We start from the raw sequence: 21672 nt of genomic DNA, 5'->3' as shown, positions 1-21672 counted from the left end.
AGTTCTTTGGGGAACGAGCGCATTCCCCGTCCTTTCCAAAGAGAGTACCTACCTGGGGCGGCGCCAACAGCCCGTTTCCAAGAAACGAGAAACATGTTTTACCTTTTACTGGGATGTGGATGAACTCTCATGAGTGGTGCATGACTGTGTTAGGCTATGGTTCTGATTTGCACGACCATTTCGTATTTACTAACCGATTAAACTCAGACCGATGGTTTTTCTAAGTGTAAGAAGCTCTCACAGAAGACGTTATATTATTCTCCTTTTAAGTATCTGTGGTGTAATAATTTACCGTCAGATCAGGTAAGAAGTAGCATTATTTTGCATGTGTCCTTCACAAATGTACAAACTGTAGCTAGTATGTTTTTAGACGTGCACTACCTAGACTATTCGAAGACTATGCATAGCGCACACAATGACAGGTGTATGATGACTGTAAAGTGTCATTTGACAGTACTGCTAATATAAACATTAGTGGCATTTAATTTATTTTAACATTAGTTACATTTCAAATTAAATTCTATACAGCTATAGATATCACATAGGTCTGTGTGTAATGTGATGGTGTAGTCCCTTGTGTGGTATTCTCTGTTCTTTATGGGCTATGTCAGAAAACTTTGTGGTAACTATAGCAGTGACTTCTTCATTCAGTGGGCAAACAGGAAAGATGAAAATAAACAGAAGAGAGGGGTTGAGTGTCAACTCTTCCCAGTTCGCACTGGGGGGAGAGCCGTTCCGCATCCTGGGGGGTTCTCTTCATTATTTCCGGGTGCCCAGAGCCTACTGGAGGGATCGGATGATGAAAATGAAGGCCTGTGGAATCAACACACTCACCACGTAGGTGTGAAACAAGCCTTCATACCTGAGTGGCTTTTAAAGAAAACCTGGAGCTAGTTAGCAATGATAAACGTAAGCTGTTTTTCAGACAGGTGCCTTGGAACCTACATGAGCCTAAAAGAGGTGATTTCCAGTTCCATGGAGGTCTGGATTTGGAGTAAGAGCAGTTTCTGTTCCACTGTCTGTGTATGAATGTCATTCACATTTACACAAATGTTTACTACTGAGGTTATTGGCCTAGTCCCTGGGGACCCAGACCCAGACCCTGTCAGGCTTGTGTTTTATTCCAGTTCCTAACACACCTAAAACTGGTAACAAATATTCTACAGCCCTTGATCATCTGTCCCAGGTGTTTTTGGGCTGGGATAGAAATGAGGAATGACAAGGAGCCCTTGCTGACTAGACTGAGAACCTCTGAGACACCTGCATATTTTATTCTTGATTTTTGGATTCTTGGATCTTACTTCAGAGATCCAAGAATGTTAATGTTGTGCAAAGCATTTCTTAATTTAGGCAAATCTGTTGTCTAGGCAGCTTCTGTTCTCTATCCCCTGACAGCATTGTCAGTTGACTTCAGTCAGGTGGGATTTTAACCTGCTTGTTTAGTAGTATACCCAGTCATTACCTGTGCTCTCCAGACTATAGGGATTGCATCACAGATGCACTCATTAAGATGCAGCTGTCTTCACCATAACGACAGGTTTTCTAAGCATTTGGTTTGAGATTGCACAGCTAGGCGCTGGCTATTAATGCAAAAGGTGCAGACCTCTGAAATAGGGATGTGTGTTTTTTTGTGTCTGTCAATTACATTTTATTTAGACAAAGTCATGTTATGGTATTAGATGATGATGGAGATTTCAGATAGCCCAGAGCATTATATTGATTACATTCTATTTATTATAGTTATTGTTATCTTATATCCCACTATTATAGTTATATCTAGCTTCAGTGTTAATTTATAAGATCTTACCATTTTAACTGGGTAAGCTCTCTTAATTCACAGTTTCATGATTCCTCAGGACATTTCTTCTCCAGGCTGCTGACGTGGGTCTCTGGGTTATTCTGAGGCCTGGGCCATACATATGCTCAGAGCTGGATCTGGGAGGATTGCCTAGGTAGGTATCTTGCATCGTTAGGGTCACCAACCCTTATCAAGCCACATTTATTAATCTGGGTAAAAACTGGTTGGATATGTGTCCATTTGTAGATTTGTTTTTTAATGCGTTTTAGTGTAAAATCTGCATAATGTAGAAATTAAAATATATGTAAAAAGATAAGAAAAATAGTAAAAGAAAGACAGATAATTAACAACTATCATGAATTCAAAAGTACGAAGAGTAAAGAAACAAAAAAGTAAAGAGACTATAACATGTAAACAATTAAGCCTAAAAGCCTAATTAAAAGTAACAAGTGCATCGCACAATTTATAAATGGCAACTGCCAACAGCTCCTAGGCATTCAGGAAAAGAAATCCAGAGGTCGAACTTGGGGCCAGAGCAACTAAAAGCATGTGTAAGTTTCTCACTGTGAGCAGTGAAGACATTGACCTAGGGTAAAGTCAGAGACTGCATGATGAGCCATGTTTCACCCTACTACGTTACTATCACAATGAAAGGCCATACCTGAGCTGCCCTTAAGGAGCCTATTGCTTACAGTTCTTCCATTTTACTGCTCACATTTTTATCACACCCATCAGACAGACCATGTTTGCTGTGCCAAATGCACAATCTCTTATTTATGCCAGTCGTTTTATGTTCTTATAAACTGACTGACCTATGACTGACTGACTGTTCCTATAGACTGTAGACATCACATTAAAGTGTTGCAAATGCTGAATGAGCAAGAACATTTATTTTCTTCCATGTTCTCCACTAGTTGGCTCTTAAGGGACAGCACGATGAGGTTGAGGAGCATGTACTCAGGGTTTACAGTGGCAGTTGATGCTTTTTTTGACAAGCTCATTCCAAAAGTGGTGCCTTTGCAGGTAATGGATTTGAGAGGTCAGAAGCTGTTTAACATTTAATTAATTATATGAAAATAAAACTTTACCATCTTAGAGTAATTTATAAATTATTCTTAATTCTTTTTTTTTTTTTAGTTTAAAAAAGGTGGTCCCGTCATAGCTGTACAAGTAGAGAATGAATATGGATCCTTTGCAACAGACATCAGCTACATGACATTTCTTAAAGAGGTATGGAATCTTCTTGCAGACCAAAATGTAACGTGTATTTTCTCCAAGCATGTAGAGATATCTCTGCTTTTATATCTCACAACACAAGACAAAAATATTGGTCTTACTAAATGACTACTGCAGGCAGAACAGCAGCATGGTCCTTTACTGAAATAACAGGCTTACTCAGGTCAATCAACAATTGGAGAGATTCCAAAGACCAAGGAACTAGAAATGTGGTGGAGACTGTGCAAGTGACCAGTGGAGGGCTTCAAGTGTATATCACCCTGATGAGCAGCAGAAAGGAAACAGCAGCTGTTAAGTTCTGGGGACGTGGTGGACAAGTATTCCCGGGGATGGATATGTGACAGACACGCAAACTCAAGTGGGTTGTGTGCTGTTTGTTTTGAATAGGCTCTGCAGTCCAGGGGCATCAGTGAGCTTCTGTTGACATCAGACAACCACAAGGGCTTAAAGGATGGAGGAGTGAGTGGAGGTAAAGGATTCCGGTATATGATGTACTGTTTATATGAAGTAGAAATATTTGGAATGTCAGACATGGTTAGATTTCACAGTTTTTGCCCTTGTCTTAGTCCTCCGAACATTAAATCTGCGAAAATTGAACTTTGATGACATCAACTATCTGGAAGCTGTGCAGGTAAACGGGAGATTTGTTTTATCACATTATGCAGTTATGCATATAATTCTCTAACTGTTGGATATATTTGCTGAATATTGTGGTGTGCATGTGCTTACCAGCCTAACAGTCCCATACTGGTTATGGAGTACTGGACTGGATCGTTTGATGGTTGGGGTGATCTTCATCACATTTTTCCAGCGGAGGGTAATTTTTATTTTATTTCTTTGTGTGTGTGTGTGTGTGTGTTTGTGTGTGTGTGTGGGTGTATGTGTGTGTGAGTGTGTGTGTGAGCCTATGTGTGTGTGTGTGTGTGTGTGTGTGTGTGTGTGTGTGTGTGTGTGTGTATGTGTGTGTGGGTGTATGTGTGTGTGGGTGTATGTGTGTGTGTGTGTGTGTGTGTTTGTGTGTGGGTGTATGTGTGTGTGTTGTGTGTGTGTGTGTGTGTGTGTGTGTGTGTGTGTGTGTGTGTGTGTGTGTGTGTGTGTGTGAAAACAGCTTGCTGCCCTCAGTATTTTACTAGATGCACTTTTTTCTTTCGCCGTTTTTCGGCAGACATGCTTTCCGCAGTGAGGGAGATTCTTAGGCGGGGCATGTCTATAAACTTGCACATGTTCCACGGTGGAACCAACTTTGGATTTGTGAGCGGCGCTTTGACGAGCCCCTCCTACAAGCCCCTAATCACAAGCTATGGTTCGTCATTACTCTTTGTCTACTGCTTCTGTATGCTTTTCCTTTCCAATTAGGTCTAAGTGAATGTGATAAGGTTTTGTTGTATACTATTGCACTACTCAAAACCGCCAGAAGGGGGAGGTTTCAAGCCGTTTGATGGATGTCAAAATGAAATACCATGTCAAACTGATTCTGTGTGTTTCAGTAAATATAACCAATAAGAATGCGACTATCTACTTATTCCTGATAAGAAATCTGTAAACATTAAATTGCTGTCATTTTGTACTTTTTTTGTCTTATTTAGATTACAATGCACCTTTGTCCGAGCGTGGGGATTACACACCAAAGTACCATCTGCTGAGAGACCTTTTCAGTCGTTACAGCGGTTTGTGATGCCCTACACATCTCGCAAAGTGCTCTGTTGCAGTATACAGCTTGTTTACTGCTGCATCAGTATCGCTGTATTTAATCGCTAGACCTCCGGCCCCTAGTTCGACTGCCCTTACTGAACATGTGTTGCTGCAGGCGAGCCGCTGCCTGCGATGCCTGCGCTGCGCCGGAATGAGGGTTATGAGGAGGCGATCATGTACCAACACCTCTCGTTATGGGACGCTCTGCCCTTCACACCGGAGGTGAGGGGAGAAGGCCCATATTTTGCTGGTGCACCTCGACACCATTACTTTTACCACAAGTTCAAACAGTTTGCATGAACTCTAAAATAATTAGTTCGTGGTAACATAGAGGAGAATGGCACGATTTCCAGGTATTTTTAACGTGCGCTAAAATATGAAACATTTCAATGCGTTTTTTGTTTTTTGTTTGTTTTTTTTAATTAATTGATTTTTTTTTTATAGGTGTGGAGTGAGGTAAATTTTCTATTTAGGTAGTAGGACAAATAAACTCCAAATTATAGTAATACAAAATTAAGTGTTAGCCTACAAGTCCCAGTGGTGCTATTTCAGGCTTTCGAACAATGTTCCACTACAGTCGGTAGTTTATAACAAGCAAGCAAACAAACAAATAAATAATTGAGATAATGAGTAAAAAATGTATTTGTTTATTCTTGAAGCCTTTTAAATCGCAAGCCCCTATTAACATGGAGAATTTCCCAGTGAACAATGGGAATGGACAAGCATATGGTTATGCTCTCTATGAGACAACCATTACCAATGGAGGCTTCTTAAGGTCTGGAAGTAGTATCCAGGACAGAGCTCTGGTAAGTGCAGGCCAAGAGCTGTGGGATTAACTGTGCAATTATTTGTCAGTGTGGTTGTTCTATCATCTGATAATAATAATAAGACACTATTGCATAAGGTGTTTGTGAATAGGAGTTTCATTGGCATATTCAACTACAAGACGGTGGAGTTAGCGGTTCCTGATGGGAAGGTATTGACTTTTTCTTGTTTATCCCTGAATTTAATTGTGTCGTCAGTCTGTTGCTCTAAAAAGCTTTATTAGTGATTTACTAGTGCTGTCAAAATATGCATTTCACCGCTCACAAGGTGAAAAATATACTGCTGTCTAATTTACGCGTTAAACATATAAACATATGATATTTACATATAAGACTGAATAAAGTGGTTACTGTGTGTATGTGCTTAGTCATGACACTAGTCATAGCACCACACTAGTCTTGCAGCATCACAGAATCTGAAGCTATCTGAATGCCTTTCAAAGAGCTGTTGGGTCTTTATATGGCACCCTTTCTAAACTTTAAGCAGGTTTCTTAAGGGTTCTTACTCTCTGAAACCTACTAAAGCAAAAAGAAATTCTGCTAAGTGAAATTCTCTTTCACCATTTGATTATAAAAAGCTGGTGGCGTCTAAATTTCCATGTTTGTAGGAGGAAAGAACTTTGAGCTTACTTGTGGAGAACTGTGGGAGAGTACACTTCAGCAAAGCCATGGACAGTCAGCGCAAAGGTACTGGAGCTGTTAGAAAGAAAATATGATGTCTACTGTAATTCAGTATGTTCTACCTGTGATATCTGTAAGACATGAAACAGCAAAGGTTTGTACGTTTCTGTTCTGTTCTGTCCGGTGATGATCTTTATCAGCATATATACTGTAACTGAGTTGTTTGGTTTTATCTGAAACTATTTTCAGGTATTGTAGGGGACATTTTATTGAACAGTCTGCCACTGACAGACTTCGTCATTTACAGCCTGGATATGACACAGAGCTTTATTGACAGGTTAGTGAAACCTACATATATTTAATATATACATAATATATACATAATAATATATGTATATATTATTATGCATCAGAGCAAAGGCTGCTTACGTTCTATTCATGGGAATTTTTAGATGATTTGTTGAGGAGCGCACTAAGACAGCAAGGTGCTGATCGTTTCACTTTGTTTAGCTTGTACAGAGCTCCATGGAAGACCCTTCCTAACAAGCCAAGCTTTCCAGGATTTTTTCAGGGAAGACTGTTCGTGGACGGCTATCCCAGTGACACGTTTCTCAAACTGCCGGTGAGCTACAGAGATATTTAATGCCCCTGTATCACTGATCAGTTTCGACAGAACCTTTCAGGTCCAGCTGTGTGCATTCTGCCGATAGAGAGGTATTTCATTCCATGAACGACAGTAAGGTCATCAGTAGTCATCTGTGGTTATTAGGGCTGGACCAAAGGCGTGCTCTTCATCAATGGACAGAACCTCGGACGCTACTGGGACATCGGCCCACAGCAGAGTCTTTATCTCCCTGGACCGTCCCTCAACAGTGGAATCAACCAAGTCAGCTGATTTATGCCATCTTTTTAAATCTCTCTTGTCAAATCCTGTTATTATTGATCTATTTATTTATTTGCCACCAAAGGGTTTCTTGCCTTCTTTTTAGGTCATCGTGTTTGAGGAGGAGGATAGTGATTTTAAAGTCCAGTTCGAGGACACACCTGACCTGGGAATGACTGTAGACATTCAGTGAACACAGTTCTGAACTTTTTTCCAACTGTTAATGTTTACTGCAGTGCAGGGCTCCAGTGTCATTACATGTTGCTATTACTGCTCTGGGCAGAGTTTCCCCAAACCACCTTACGGGTTCCCCTTCCACCCTCAAATCTGATCTGTGTGTATCATGTCAAGATATTTAAATATTGGTTTTATATAGGAATTTTCTTTTTCTTTTCTTCTTATGATTATCATTCCTATAATGAGTGTACTCAATGTAATTTGCTTAGATGTGTTCATAGTTTATAGATATTCTATATATTTATTGAACATTTACTTTTTATTAACTGGTGTATGTGTATGTGTGTGTATGTGCATGTGTGTATGTGCGTGTGTGTGTGTGTGCATGTGTCTGTGGATGGGATAGGTGCAGCTTGCTCCTTTAAACACAGACTGGCAGGTTTGAGAATGGAATCTTGAATACTCATCTGGTTAGGCGGTGCCATTCTTATGATCTTCACATGTGTTTATGCTGCTGTGAGTCAGTAAACTGATATGCAGGGAGCCAGTAACCACAGATTTCCATAATGAAGAAGTTGCTTTTGAATGCAAATGAAGACATTGCTTTGAATACAAAATGCAAAATCTATAACAGGGCTAATTGATTAATCATTTGTTAAGCATTATTGTTCTACTGGCCCTTAGTGATACTGCAGAAGCCCACGGTGTGAAAAAGAGCTCTTTAACAAACCACATTTTAGACTATGCTGTAAGCATCCTAAACAGTCTCAGATGTTGAAGATGAGTGTCGATAATAATGACATTTACATGATCTAAACATTTTTTGTAAAAAATAATGCAGGCTCATTATGTTACATCAGGGTTTAAGAGTTTGTTCATTTATTTTCATGTATTGAAAGACATAATTGCAATATCAATATATGGTTTTTTTTTTCAATTTGGTCAATATTGTGCATAGGGACAGATCTTGTTCTTGTGAGGCTCAACACACTGCCCCAGACTGGAGAAAGACACACACACATGCACGCATGCACACTTACTACAACATGTTTGCGTTACGCAGGTGTAGTCTAATGGCACACCACAGAAACCACTAAGGGTTGAAAGGGCCACAGATAGATAGTATTTCTATATTTACTTCACAGTGTGCCTACAGTGACTAGCTGGCATAGACGCTGACCATAATCTATCAATGATGTTGCTCCCTTCTGTTGCCGTGGCAGTCTAGTGGATAGCAAGTGGAAAGTTGTAGGTTCAAATCCTAGCTCTGTCATGCAGGCACTGTTGAGCCCTTGAGCAAGGCCCTTAACCCTCTTGGCTCCAGGGGTGCTATACAATGGCTGACATGTGCTCTGTAAAATTGTGAAGGGGCTGGTGCAGCCACTAATCAACTTGGGTTCTTACACTGACATTTAACTTTCAATTTTCAGCCCAGTGTGTCCTGAAGGAGGATGCGGTTCATGTCCACTATGTTAATCGATCTGTTGCTTAGAGCAGGATTCACACCACCCAAGAACTCTTTCTTGTGAAGCTGATCGAATGGCAATCGACTGTGAAAAACAGAACACAGTGCTCACTCAGGGGTGGCTGGGACATGTCCATCTACATGCTGCGTGCTGGTGGTGGTATTAGAAGGCTGTGTGCTCAGGAAAGTGATTACAGTGTGTTCTTTGTCACATGCTCTTTATACTACTACTGTGAACAAAATGAAGGAAAGCAGTGAAGGAAGATGTCATCTTAGGGGTATTCAAGCACGCTGTGGTACCAAGTTTGTTTCTTTTATTTGCTGCTGGTGCAATGTGCCAAGCCCCAGCAGAGCATCAAACCTCCACATTTAAATCAGTGAAGCCCTTTTTCCCTTCATTCAACAGTATAGGTTTCTCTGTCCGAGTGTGCCAGACAAGGACCTACAAAACAAAGGAACCAAAGCAAAACCACATGAGCAATTAGCAAAATAAACTGAAATCTTGCTCAAAAACAGGGCAAGACTCCTTCAAATATCACCCCCCAAGTGGGGAGGCTTGGCAAGGTCATGTCATGGGTGGATGACTGGGAGGAAAAGAGGTCACCTTCTTGCAGTTGGCAGCCTTAGGTTCCAGGTCACTGAGGGTGACCAGCTCTGCCAGCAGCTTGCTTTCCAGGTGCCCTGTTTTGACCCCCTTCAGCTTGAAGTAGGCCTGAGGTTTGCTGAGGATGAGCTGGAGGTTGACCGCGAACCCTGCCATGTCGATAGCAAAGGGTCGACGGGGAGAAAACTTCGTCTTCCACCCATACACCTTGCCCATCTTGTTGACTTTAGGCGACTCATAGCGAAGGCCCCCAACGAAGGCAACTGGCCAGACGGACACCTTACGTGTGGAGCGCATCTGAAACAAGAAAGGATAGGCTAAGCAGATGCTGGCCTGTCCAAGCCATGTGGCTCAGCGAATGGCGAGTTTTGTTTCTAGTCACCTCCTCAAACAGCTCCAGGCTGTAAGTGTTGTCATCATCCCCAAAATAGACAACGCCATGGTGGTCAGCAGCACTGTGGCCAAAGGTGTCCCGGAGCCAGCGCAGGCCCAGGTTCCTCTGCGCCATGCCCCGGGGCACCAGGTGAACCTTGGCTCTCCTCACTCGCCGGGTTGTCTTCACGTTGAGGTGAGTATAGTTCAAGCCTATGCCCTGCAAAAACCTGGACACCAGGAGAGTCTTATTTATAGAGTCCTCCACAATGATCCAGTGTAGGTTGGGCACATGCAGAAGGGTGTTGGCCAAACGGGTCAGCTCCGCCTTCTGGACGGGGCGGCTGTAGGTGGGGGTTATGACATAGATGGTGGGTAGGATGTTGGGCTGTGATGGGCCATACGTATGCTCTTTCCCAACTGCCCCTGGTTCGACGCTGTTGTTCATGACACAGTCATCGTTGAGCTCGGTGCAATTCTTGGTGCTTTTTCCAACCTCATTGTTGCGATCTGTGACATGGAGAGTGGTTTATTATGTGTGTCAGGCAAGCTACCTGAAAGTTAGGTGTGGATATTGTTGGGGGTGTCAACACAAGGCAAAAGGTAAGTGAAATCACAGGAAATAGAAAATGGAAAAAGAGAAAACTATAATTATGACACCAACCAAGAACAACATAGAGTCACAACATGCAGTCACAATACCCAAAACACTTTGACCATAAAGGCATGTCTACAGTGGTCTGGGCAGATGGTTTGTTCTTTACCCCTCCAAAGTGTAGACAGTGGCTTGAAGTGGCACTGATGCCAAAAGCTGATGAGAAAGAGCCACAGCAACACTGTCAGTATGAGTGTGAAAACGGCCCTTCTGATCGTCAGCATGTCCTCTTCCTGCTCTGTGCCATGGCCTGCTGGGATCCAGACGATGATGTCAGCAAAATTCTCATCCAATTCTAGACACTCTTTGCAGTATGAAACATTTGTAAACTGTGGCATTGCTATGAATATATGATAATACTTCATACTAGCATGTATTAAAAGCTTTGAATTAACACTAATATTCTACATGCTTAAATATCCAATGTAATTTCAATCTAAAGAAAAACTACAAGGCAATGAAAACTGCATACAACAATAGTATGTTTCTCATATAAAAATAATGTTTGTGGGATTAAACTTTAAAGGCACATATGGGCAGATATTGCTGCTGTGCTGCAAAAGAATAGTTTGTGAAGTTAGCTATTCTGAAGCGGAAGTTACTAAAAAATAAAGATTAGTCTTTTATGCCTAGACCAGAAGGATCAGAAAATAGGGATGAGTCTTTAAAACTAGAGGGATCAGAATACAGTTTCTAAGACTAAACCAATGGCAAGAAAAAAGATAAGCAAGAACCTACAATATCCTGTATAAAAGATTTAAGAATATGAATAAACTCACCTGTTTTTAGAATGCTCTCATAACCACAACCTGAATAAACAATGGGGCAGCTAAATCATATCAAGGATCTGCAAAACAGAAACAGAAGTGATTTAAATGTATACCTGATCATAATGCATTCCACAGTAAATGTGGAACTGCCTAAGTTTAATATGAATCTGAAATATCTTTCAGTGACATCTGAAGACATTTTTTAAGACTGACAATGCCTTTGGATTTGGATCTGTTCACTCAGATCCAAATTCAAAGCAACTTTTCCAAATTTCTGAAAATCACACCAAAGCAACAAGAACAGCAATCAGATAGCCCCTGGATCTATGTTTGAAACAAACACTGCACTGATGCGATAATGAGCTCCTTGAGGAGTGGTAATGAGGAGTATTGCCTCTAAATCCATAAACGCTTCTTACGCTATGACACTTTATTTAGGAGAGAAGATGAAACCTTCTCCACATTAAGCATGTTTTTGGTTGGGAGCTACAAAGAGGCAGACGTGCTGTGAACATGCTGAGACCCAGTCGCTTCCCTAACTTATTCTCACATCACTCATTATGTCCCACATGATGTTCACTTCAGGGCATGTTTTAAAAGTATTTTTTACTGCAGACAACTTCGCAAAGAATTTACACCAACACTTTTTAAACTTCTCTCCACTTCATTCAAGTAATGATTTCTTGCAAATTACCTACACGTTGGCTGCTATGTTGTATTTGACTGCAGCATATAAGCAAAGTACAAATGACATACGAATCATAGGTCAGACTCTCACTATTCACCTTTTCCATTGTTTTTGTGTTTGTTTGGGGGTTTTTTTTGTGATGGGAAACATATAGAACACCGAATGAAAACGCAGGTTAGCCAGTTAGTGTTTTCCAATTTACCCATGTTAGTGTGCACTAGGCCTGCGGTGGTTTGGTGGATTCAGCACCTCTGTGGAATTTGTGTTTGTTAACTGCTGTTCCAAGAACTAAACCGGCTCATCTTCTTTTATAACTGCAATTCCAGCATAATGAGTATAGTCATGTTTTGCGTGTTCATGCATAAGGAGTAGCCAATGATGGCATTTGTAAATGGAAAAAATATTGACAACCTTCATTAGAAAAAGTATTTGTGTTGTGTGACTAAAGGCCATAGTTATGTGTCTTAAGAGCAGTGCTACTGTATTAGGTGTGGCATTTGGTGAACTGTTGCATCTATACATTCTGGGACCCTTTCCAACCTCTTCCCACTTCCTGGATCGCCTCACACTTGGTGTTCTGATACTTCACATTTCACAAATTAAAGAGGAACTCCGGCTCAGACAGGCTGGCACAAGGCCTCTGTCTACAGTGCCAGGACCTGCGGAGACAGTAGAATTCGTCCTTCAAGAAGAATGCCCCTGTCTCATTGCAAACAAAGACTGCGATTGTGGAGGCTTATGGAGCACAACAAAGTGTGATAAAAGAGTCTTGCTGAAAAGCAAAAAACAAAATGAGCACAGTAGAAAAAAAATCATGCTTTCTTTCTTGACCCAGTCTTAAGGAAGACGGAGCAGAGACCTTTGGATAAACACTGCAAACTAAGAAAATCACGAAAGCCGAGGATCATGGAGGCTCACGGAGGATGAGTCAGTCTCTGTGGTATACACACACGCCAACCCCCAGCTCTCCAACACTGACATTTCTGATTAATAAGCAAAATAACACTAATGTAAGAATGCAATGCAAATGGAAATCATCAGAAACTATTCGCAGAAAACACTCTTAACAGGGAGGTGTGAACAAAGCACTTGGAAATCAATGCCACAAAATCCCCTTGTAATCACAGACTCCTACATGACCTCTTCTCAGAGCAACAGAAAGCTATTAGCACTCCAGTTTTCTGGGAAGCACAGTCTGTAATAGTCTAAAAAAAAAGACATAAATGGCTTAAAGTGCCTTTTTGGTTCCTTTTTACTTAAATTGTACCTTTCAAATCATGTTGATACGGTTAAAAGGCTGTTGCTATGACAACAGAGGGAACAAGTCTGGTGGCAGACTGCAGGTCTGAGTGACAGACCGCACCTTCCTATGGCAATCCTCTTTCCAAGTGAGCCCCCCCCATCTCTGTGTTTCTCTCTTTCTCTCTTTCCCACTCTCTCTCCATGTAATCCAGCCAATTCATGTCCCCAAAAATCTGATAGGATGCAGCCAAGGCTGGTCTCCCAGCTCTGATCTGCCCGTCTTTAACCCCACCTTCAAAGCAACCTGCGAGAGACCGATCAGAGCAGACAAACAGTCCTATTGGAAGAGTGCCGGGTACAGCCAATAATAATTGCCAGTAATAATTCTTATTAGAAAGGCACAACATCTGTGTAGAAAGCCTCATGCATTTTCTGAATATTTTCTGTCTATTTGATGACACAAACAATATGAAATATACGCTCCTGAGAGCCTCTTAACATGTTAGTGAATTTGATATTATTTAACCCATTTTCACACATGCCAATAAAGATCAGTATCTCTACTACTTAGTTCAATTAATAACATCTGCCATAGAACATGTAACTGAATGTAAAACAACAATGCCATTTAGGTGAAATTCATTTCAAAATTAAGTGAATTACCTCTCTGCTCCTCACAGGCAATTTCCATCTGTTATCCCATCCAGGTCTTTAGATGCACTTGTCTTCATAAGACACAAAAACAAACTTAAAGTAGACAACTTTAAAAGAGTCTTCTAAACTTCAGTTAAAGTGATTAACATTTGGCATACTGAACAAGGGTCATGGCGCAGTCTATTATACAACTGAAAGAATTCCACGACTAGCACTGTTTTTTCTTCCTCCTCTCTCTCTCTCTCTCTCTCTCTCTCTCTCCTCCCTTTCTCTCTCTCTCTCTCAAACACACAGCAACACACACACTTAATAAGCATGGACATCCATGCTCTTCCTTTCTTTAATTCTCTCTTGAAACAAACACTTCCTCCCTCATACAGACATGTATGGTGCCATTTAGCCAGAGAGATGCCCCTGTCCTTTGGATCAAGAGGAAGTTCTTACAGCAAATGAAAATTTTACTTGGCACAGCTGCTTCATCAGTATCTACAGGATGGTGGATCAAAGGTTGCAGTTGTGAATGTGATGGAACGATTACTGAATTGAATGTTATTTTACAGAAGGAGATATGGAATGTTACATAGTAGACTCTGGGGGGGTCAGTCAAATCATTATTCTTCAGTTCTAAAGAGGTTTGCCATTTCAATATATTCCCCATTGTTTTTAATGATTCATATGCTATTAAAATTTCACAACTGTAAAAGACAATTTTTGAGTGAACACTATCACTAGATACCTGCTTGTCAGTAGATATAACTTCTTGGCATATGCTTGAAAATAACTCTTGTACAAAACAAAATGAGTACAAAACAGCTTCTGGCAGAATTTTGATGGATGACTCTGATAATGAATTAGCATAACCTAACTGTTAGTAATATGTTAAAACAGGTTTCAGCCATAAAATGAGCATCCAAAATATTTCACTGACATGCTGAAGATCCTGTTTGACAGTGCAATTGCTATACAATTGCATGCCTCTACCTGTTCAATCTTCTCCTCTGTATTGTATTTGAGCCTATTATTTTAGTAAACAGATAAATGTTTATCTAGCTACTAAAATATAATCACAACACATATGATTTGTTGTGTTTTCCACAGGCTATGGTTACCTTGCATGCTGGTATAGGCCTGTATCATATGATGCAACAGTTGCCTTGCAGGCAACAGTGCTGCATATGAAGGTGCCGACAAAACATTACAACACATGAGTACACAAGATCATTTTCCCTTCCAGTGTCACAGTGAGATAATAACAAAATGAAAAATTAAATTTAAATGTAAACATTTTAAAGTAAAAAAGTGTCATGGTTTGTGCCATGTTTGCCATGAGTAAACTGCTGATCCTATAATAAGGGAGAGAGAGAGAGAGAGAGAGAGAGAGAGAGAGAGAGAGAGAGAAAGAGATATATAATTAGTTTGTCAGTCAGTGGAAGACCAATACCTACATTCACAAAGCTGATGGCATGTGTAAAATGTAAATGATTACATGTTCCTACCTTCTCAAATCTTCTCCACCGAGTTCAAATCTAGCTGTTGGCTAATGCACTGCCCTGCAGCCATTTAACATGATGCTCCCCCCATGGGAGCGGTTGTAATCTCTTAAAAGCATCAGATATCTGAAAGTAATGAAAAACTTATTTTAATAAATTATTTTAATAATTTCTAAACATCGGCATGGAGATGTTTATATTAACAATGTTTTCGAATTACAATGAAAATACAATATTTTAAACAATTGTTTGATATTACAGAATATAATAATTGGCCATTGCTCTTTGATGTTAACAGTAGCAGGCTACAACTTACCCTCGCGCTGCTGGTCCAGACATCATGTACCAAACATTTTTTGCATTGAAATAGTGATGCACAAAAAGCTCCTCTAGACCAATGAATGGCAGGCTGCAAGCCAATCAGAAAAGAGATTAGGGAGGGAGTTCCTGCAACACCAAGCAGTTCTGAACCAGTGCCCGGATCGATGGAGGTACTTTTTATTTTATGATCCCTTAAAGCCGTATTAAAAGTAGCTATATGTGTATATGCTGTTAATATATATATATATATATATATATATATATATATATATATATAGAGAGAGAGAGAGAGAGAGAACCTGCCCAAGAAACGCTACGTGGTCATTACAAATAATCTGTACTATTTCACACGCGTATCTTATGCCGCTTCACTAAATCATAGAACCAACACGTCGATGATCGGTTTAAAAAAAAAAACCTGAAATTTATCCTACCTTGATATTTATCGCAGTGCCGCATTTTCGGATCTGCCCGGGTACATTGTCTCAGCGCATGCCATTGCGCGTTCTCAAGGGCATGGTTTCTCTGCCGCAACAACAGGACACTTGCTGCACGGCCAGCGGCTCCTCTGGCGGCAACCCTTTTACCTCTTATTCCTCAAGGCGCGTTACGACTGCTTTAGTTATCACCAGTGCGTGACTCTCCAAAAATTACTGACTTTTTTCCCCGACTGAACCAAACGATAAAGCCCCTTAACTACACGTAGCTTAATTTTTCCATATTTTGCCGTGTAGGTTTTACATATTCGCTTCCTATATATTTCTTTGAAGACTTCTTCCAAATGCCACGTAGCTAATCTTTTAAGTCAGATGGTTACTCGCATGTCGTATTTCTTTGTTCAGTACAACGTGCTTTTGATAAACTGCTGCTTGGGTTGCTTGATGTGTTGATAGATCCTGAACCACTGAAGGTGTTGTGGGATCTGGTTCTTGCTCAGTGACTAGGATGTAAGCCTCCCTTTCGTCACATAGTATACAGTTATAAATAAGAAAAGTCTTTATTTAGTTGCTATGTGTATTTTTCAGATGCTTTGGAGCGGCAGCGGTCAAGTTTTTGCGTTGGATTAAAGAGACCGAAGGAAACGGACTTTTCCTCACCCCCCATTATTGATAGCCCGCTGTGATGGGACTTGGAAGGGGAAAACTGGCTGTCATCGGTCGCCGAAAGTTTTGTTTCGAAAGTTCTGCTTCCGCCGTAAAAGTTACATTTGGTGGAGAGGTTTGAACCTAGCTTAACAACACATTTTTTAAAAACCCCTTTTTTTGGCAGATCTTTTTGATCAGCATCTCACGACTGAAGAAGAATGTCGGCGACAGGTTATGGGTACTATCGTTCTGTCATTTTTATCTCAATGTTTTTGGGATACCTCTTATACTACTTCAACAGGAAGACGTTCTCTTTCCTGATGCCATCGGTTATGGAGGAGATTAAATTGGATAAGGAAGAACTCGGTGGGTGTCGCTCTTTTTAAAACCGTTTTAAAACCTGCTACATTCATTCATTAAGAGTTTGGCTGTAGGTAGTGCATACAAGCTTGGTGAGTGCCCTACATGATGATCATTTCAACAAAACCAAGGCCACCCCCGGGATAATGGGGGGAAAAAGCACAGGTTTTGCATATTTGTAATGGGTGTGTTGTTATGCAAAAACATTGGTTGTTAGCTGGTAGCACAAAGAAACCAACATGGCAGGTGCAGTGATTGCTGACAGTAACTTTAAGCCTTTGTACATCATGTCCCTTCTCACTCTCTCACCAATCTTTTTTCCCCTGAGATCGGTGAGTAATGCAGAAGCGTGCTGTTATCTGAACCGTATGACCCATTTCAGCACCCGTATGACCCATTTCTCTGTCTGTGGGCCAGGGCTGATCACCAGCAGTCAAACGATGGCCTACGCCATCAGCAAGTTTGTGAGCGGCATACTGTCGGACCAGCTCAGCGCCCGCTGCCTCTTCTCCGCTGGCCTCTTAATCGTTGGGGGCATCAACGTGCTCTTCTCCTGCTCCTCCTCGGTCGCAGTCTTCACAGGGCTCTGGTTTGTGAATGGCCTCGGCCAGGGCTTCGGATGGCCCCCCTGTGGCAAGGTGCTACGGAAGGTATAAATCCTGTATTTTAGCCTCAGCTCACTGTGCTTTGGCAGATATTGCCCAAAAAGAGCTGGTATTCACGCTTCAAATGTCATGAGCCCCTCCTCATTGAAATGGACCCGGCTACATAATTAGCCCCAGTCCTTGAACCTCTGCCATTATGCAATTCGGTGTGCACCTGTTTTTCACAATACGGCATTGTGACTTCATTGGTACTTTAGTCATCTCACCAGTGAGGATCTGACCCTGCAGTAAAGATGAAGGTTGCATGCATAGCATCATTTTAAAATGTGTACTGGTATATGTCCTGGGTTATGAGTGAGCCGGTTTGTATGGCTTCTGTTTGTTGTATGAGACAATGACATAAGAACATGTAGATCAGACAGCAGACGTTAGACAAGAAGAATAAATATGCTTTGTTCTCTGAGAGGTTTTAGGTTACAGAGGGTGTTATTCAGGGAATCAATTTCCCAGAGCCAAAAAAGTAACACACACACACAGCTGAGAAATGTGGGCACCAAAGCCAAAATACAAAACACTACAAAAATATCCAGGTGACAGCTGTGAATGTCAGACTTCTGGTGATCAGCATCTTTCAGTTTGCTATAACATGTCAGAGTCTACAAATCCAGGCTTGAGCACAAAAAATATATATATATTATTGTAACAAAAACCACAGTAATGCCATACATTGACATGCTCTGGAACACTGCACCCCCCCCAACCCCTTTTGTTTCTCAGTGGTTCGAGCCATCCCAGTTTGGAACGTGGTGGGCAGTTCTTTCCTGCAGCATGAACCTGGCGGGGAGTCTGGGTCCTATCATTACCACTGTGCTTGCTCAGCACTACAGCTGGAGGGCTGTCATCTCCGTGTCTGGCCTCGTCTGCATGGCCTTTTCCTTCGTCTGCCTGATGTTGGTCAGGAACGAGCCAGGAGACGTGGGCCTGCCCAGTATAGAGCCACGGCCCAGCAAGGGAAAAAGAAGCAAAGGCAGTATGGATGGCCTGTGGAGACAGTAGAGTCTCTGTACTTCTTGCCAAGTTTAGATGGCTAGAGAAATTTAAACAACAAAAAAAGTCACAATGCACAGATGGGTTGTTTTAAAAACCACACCTTTTGAAAATGGTTACAAATTGGATGCATATCGCGCAATCTTTTGGGTTCGATGTCAGAAAGCAGTGCTGATCTGATTGTTGACTTTTCATCTGTCTTCCCAGCCCCGAATGATGAGAGCACTCTTAAAGATTTCCTGCTCTCTCCCTACCTGTGGGTACTGTCTTTCGCATATCTGGTGGTGTTTGGAGTGAAGATTGCATGCACTGACTGGGGACAGCTGTTCCTGATGCAAGAGAAAGGACAGTCTGCTATGATGGGTGAGTCTTGGATGATGGAAGAGCTTTTAGTGGATTGCTGGAGTCTTTCCCATCTTAGTACTACCATGCAGCAGGCTGATATGTAGTTATTTTTTGGTCAGTTCATGCATGTAGCATCCTTCTACTGTAATTGAATGGACATTTTAAGTGTAATTTGACACAGTGTGAATAGCCATTTCATTGCAGTTTGGTTTCTGTAGGCAGTTCATACATGAGTGCCCTGGAACTGGGAGGATTTGCTGGTAGCATTGTGGCAGGCTTCCTCTCTGACAGAGCAGTTGCACGAGTGGGTATAAACATCACTTCAAATAGACCCTGAAGGGGGCCTTACTACTTAATATCCTATGTAAATAAGTTCATCAGCATAGCATGGCATAACACCTAAAGGGTCTGAAATTTCCTGTTGTCTTTGAACAGCAAGGACTGGGTACCCATGGCAACCCTCGGCATGGCCTTCTCTTAATCATGATGGCAGGCATGGCCGTGTCTATGTATCTCTTACGGGTCACCATCACACCAGAGGACCCAATGGTAAGCAGGCTACTTTTATTTTTGTAAAAATCTACAAGAACATGTAATACCTTGAAACAGTATTTATTTATTTTGGTCTTGTCCCTGCTCTAACATACTGATATTAAACTAGTAATGTAGTTAGACTTGCAAATTAGCTCATAAATTGAGTCAGATGTTCAGTGCAGGGATACTTCCGAATCAGGAAGCTCTGCCTTAAAGTAACATTGGACACACACACAAACAAACAAACAAACAAACACAAACCTTGAACATTAGCTCCAATTTATACAGTATTACTAGTATGGATGTGGCACTGTTAAGGACCATCTCTGCATTCCTGACATACATTATCTTGTACTCCTTGATCATCTGATTACATGCTGCTGCTTTTCTGACATCGGGATCTAATTTTTAGGAAGCTCCGTTCTGGGTTATTGCTCTCCATCCAGTCTCTGTCCTCACCGGTGTGTCTGAGAAACAGGTGCGGATGTCACTGCAGTTAAATTTGAACTACATGAACAAGATATCTGCGACCCTCATCCTGGAGAACTCCTGACTGAGATAGTTAAAGAATTATGAAGACAGAACTCTCCAGGAGCAGGGTTGCAGATCCTATAATGTATAATGATTTATTTAAAGATGTTTTGAACGTTGGAATGGCTCTCTTGCAACTAGACGTAATATTCTTCTTTTCCATCTAGATTTGGATATTGGCTCTAGGTGCTCTTTTTGGTTTCTCTTCATACGGTCCAATCGCATTGTTTGGGGTAATTGCCAACGAGACCGCTCCCTCCAACTACTGCGGAACATCACATGCCATTGTAGCCCTTATGGCAAACAGTAAGTGCAGATATTGTTTTAAGAGTAACCTGAAACATGGTTAAAAACAGTTGTTGGTAATGATTGATGACGCCATTTGTTTGAATACAATGCTTGTGGTGGAGGAGTCATCGCTTTGTAGATAAAGGTTGAACGAATGTCTGAATGTTTTTCTGTAGTTGGTGCCTTCTTTGCTGGCCTGCCTTTCAGCACCATCGCTAAGCGCTACAGTTGGGACACAGCATTCTGGGTGGCCGAGGTGACCTGCGCACTGACCACCATCTGCTTCTTCGCTCTTCGCAACATGTGGACCAAGATGGGCCGGGAACACAAAAAGGCAGACTGATCTGCACAAACAGATCACCGACTCAGATCTGAATCAAATTCACAAACGGAGAATGGACCCTGCTCTGACTGTTCTCCATAAACAGAACACGGACCCTGCTCTGACTGATCTTCACAAACTGGGCATGGACTCTGCTCTGACATGGCAATGGATTTTTAAAATCTGTGGGCTGAAAAATTCATATGTATGCCATTAGTTATGAAATCACTCAATAATTGTATTGTTATAGATGCAGACTGCTAACATTTTCAGTATACCTTCATCACTTTCCACTGAAGAAACATAAAACATTGTATAATTAGGACTTGAATGATAATTACATTGTCAGATTATACATTTAATGCAGAAATATTGCTGGTAAGGTATGCCTAATACTACAGCTTCTACATAATAGATTTAAGAAACATCTTGCACAAAAGTCATCAAACATTTGTGGTATGACAAACTTGGTTAATAATTTAAATAGTCCGTGAGGATTGTTTATTTTTGTTTATTTTAGAATTATTGTGTGTAAGTAGGCTTAATTCCACAATTTCCGGGTGGCAGATATAAGGATTAAAACAAGAAAAAGATGTTGTGCCTTTGAAGAAAGTCCATTAGTTGTATTTCAAGTTCTCTATTGTTGCTTTATGTGAAACAACTGAGAAACTATTTCTGTGACATTCCTCAGCACAAACCAGAGGATACAGTGCTGTATTCTAGTTAAGTGCATTTAAAGTATGATGGAATGCCAAATGTCAGGGATGTGGAGTATGCTTCATCATATGCAAACTACTGCACATTTACTGACTGAAATTAAAAAAATCTCTTGGCTGTTTTTTCTTCAAACTAATTTTTTTTGTTGTTTTTATGTCTAGGTGTACTCATCATGGCTTAGAGTTAAAACTGAAATATTTACATTTTAAACAAGTTTTCTTATTCACCCTTTTGCTCTGAAATACTGAAAGTTTATTTTCTGAAGTCTCATCTTAGAGTAGCTTATTTTAAAAGTAAGAGTAATTAATTTAATTTAAATTGTGAAATTCTAAATGGCAAATAACAA

The 21672-nt window shown here is 41.0% G+C and overlaps 3 protein-coding genes across 10 annotated transcripts; 2 read left to right on the top strand and 1 right to left on the bottom strand.

The window, feature by feature from the left end:
• The first annotated feature begins 67 nt into the window (after positions 1-67).
• Positions 68-7300, top strand: LOC113580731 (beta-galactosidase-1-like protein 2). Its single transcript, XM_027015455.3, has 19 exons — positions 68-303; positions 652-837; positions 926-994; positions 1857-1952; positions 2713-2821; positions 2936-3028; positions 3422-3503; positions 3601-3665; positions 3767-3851; positions 4200-4337; positions 4621-4701; positions 4842-4948; positions 5386-5532; positions 5631-5702; positions 6159-6237; positions 6421-6508; positions 6682-6793; positions 6941-7057; positions 7161-7300. Exons 1-19 carry the CDS (start codon positions 212-214, stop codon positions 7245-7247), a joined length of 1905 nt encoding a protein of 634 aa, XP_026871256.2. The 5' UTR covers positions 68-211; the 3' UTR covers positions 7248-7300.
• Positions 7301-8319: 1019 nt separating this feature from the next.
• b3gat1b (beta-1,3-glucuronyltransferase 1 (glucuronosyltransferase P) b) lies at positions 8320-16065 on the bottom strand. 5 transcript variants are annotated; one of them, XM_027015449.3, is made up of 10 exons: positions 15927-16065; positions 15488-15580; positions 15178-15297; positions 14418-15024; positions 13691-13752; positions 11107-11174; positions 10437-10580; positions 9683-10182; positions 9301-9597; positions 8320-9138 (listed from the first exon to the last, which is right to left on the bottom strand). In XM_027015449.3, exons 7-10 carry the CDS (start codon positions 10549-10551, stop codon positions 9052-9054), a joined length of 999 nt encoding a protein of 332 aa, XP_026871250.1. In that variant the 5' UTR covers positions 10552-10580; positions 11107-11174; positions 13691-13752; positions 14418-15024; positions 15178-15297; positions 15488-15580; positions 15927-16065; the 3' UTR covers positions 8320-9051. The 5 variants fall into 5 exon arrangements, with proteins under 5 accessions (XP_026871250.1, XP_026871251.1, XP_081558053.1 ...); XM_027015450.3 differs by having other exon boundaries at positions 14791-15024; XM_081701927.1 differs by having other exon boundaries at positions 13691-15024.
• slc37a4b (solute carrier family 37 member 4b) lies at positions 15610-21448 on the top strand. 4 transcript variants are annotated; one of them, XM_027015446.3, is made up of 11 exons: positions 15611-15662; positions 16386-16439; positions 16518-16943; positions 17355-17587; positions 18320-18572; positions 18797-18952; positions 19153-19238; positions 19370-19483; positions 19881-19946; positions 20167-20305; positions 20464-21448. In XM_027015446.3, exons 3-11 carry the CDS (start codon positions 16796-16798, stop codon positions 20628-20630), a joined length of 1362 nt encoding a protein of 453 aa, XP_026871247.1. In that variant the 5' UTR covers positions 15611-15662; positions 16386-16439; positions 16518-16795; the 3' UTR covers positions 20631-21448. The 4 variants fall into 4 exon arrangements, with proteins under 4 accessions (XP_026871246.1, XP_026871247.1, XP_081558051.1 ...); XM_027015445.3 differs by lacking the exon at positions 16386-16439 and having other exon boundaries at positions 15610-15662; XM_081701925.1 differs by lacking the exon at positions 15611-15662 and having other exon boundaries at positions 16062-16439.
• Positions 21449-21672: the final 224 nt, after the last annotated feature.

This window comes from Electrophorus electricus, chromosome 19 (assembly GCF_041902795.1).
Source record: "Electrophorus electricus isolate QZ-2024a chromosome 19, ASM4190279v1, whole genome shotgun sequence".
Classification (NCBI taxonomy): domain Eukaryota; kingdom Metazoa; phylum Chordata; class Actinopteri; order Gymnotiformes; family Gymnotidae; genus Electrophorus; species Electrophorus electricus.
This window is presented reverse-complemented; position numbering and strand designations above follow the sequence as displayed.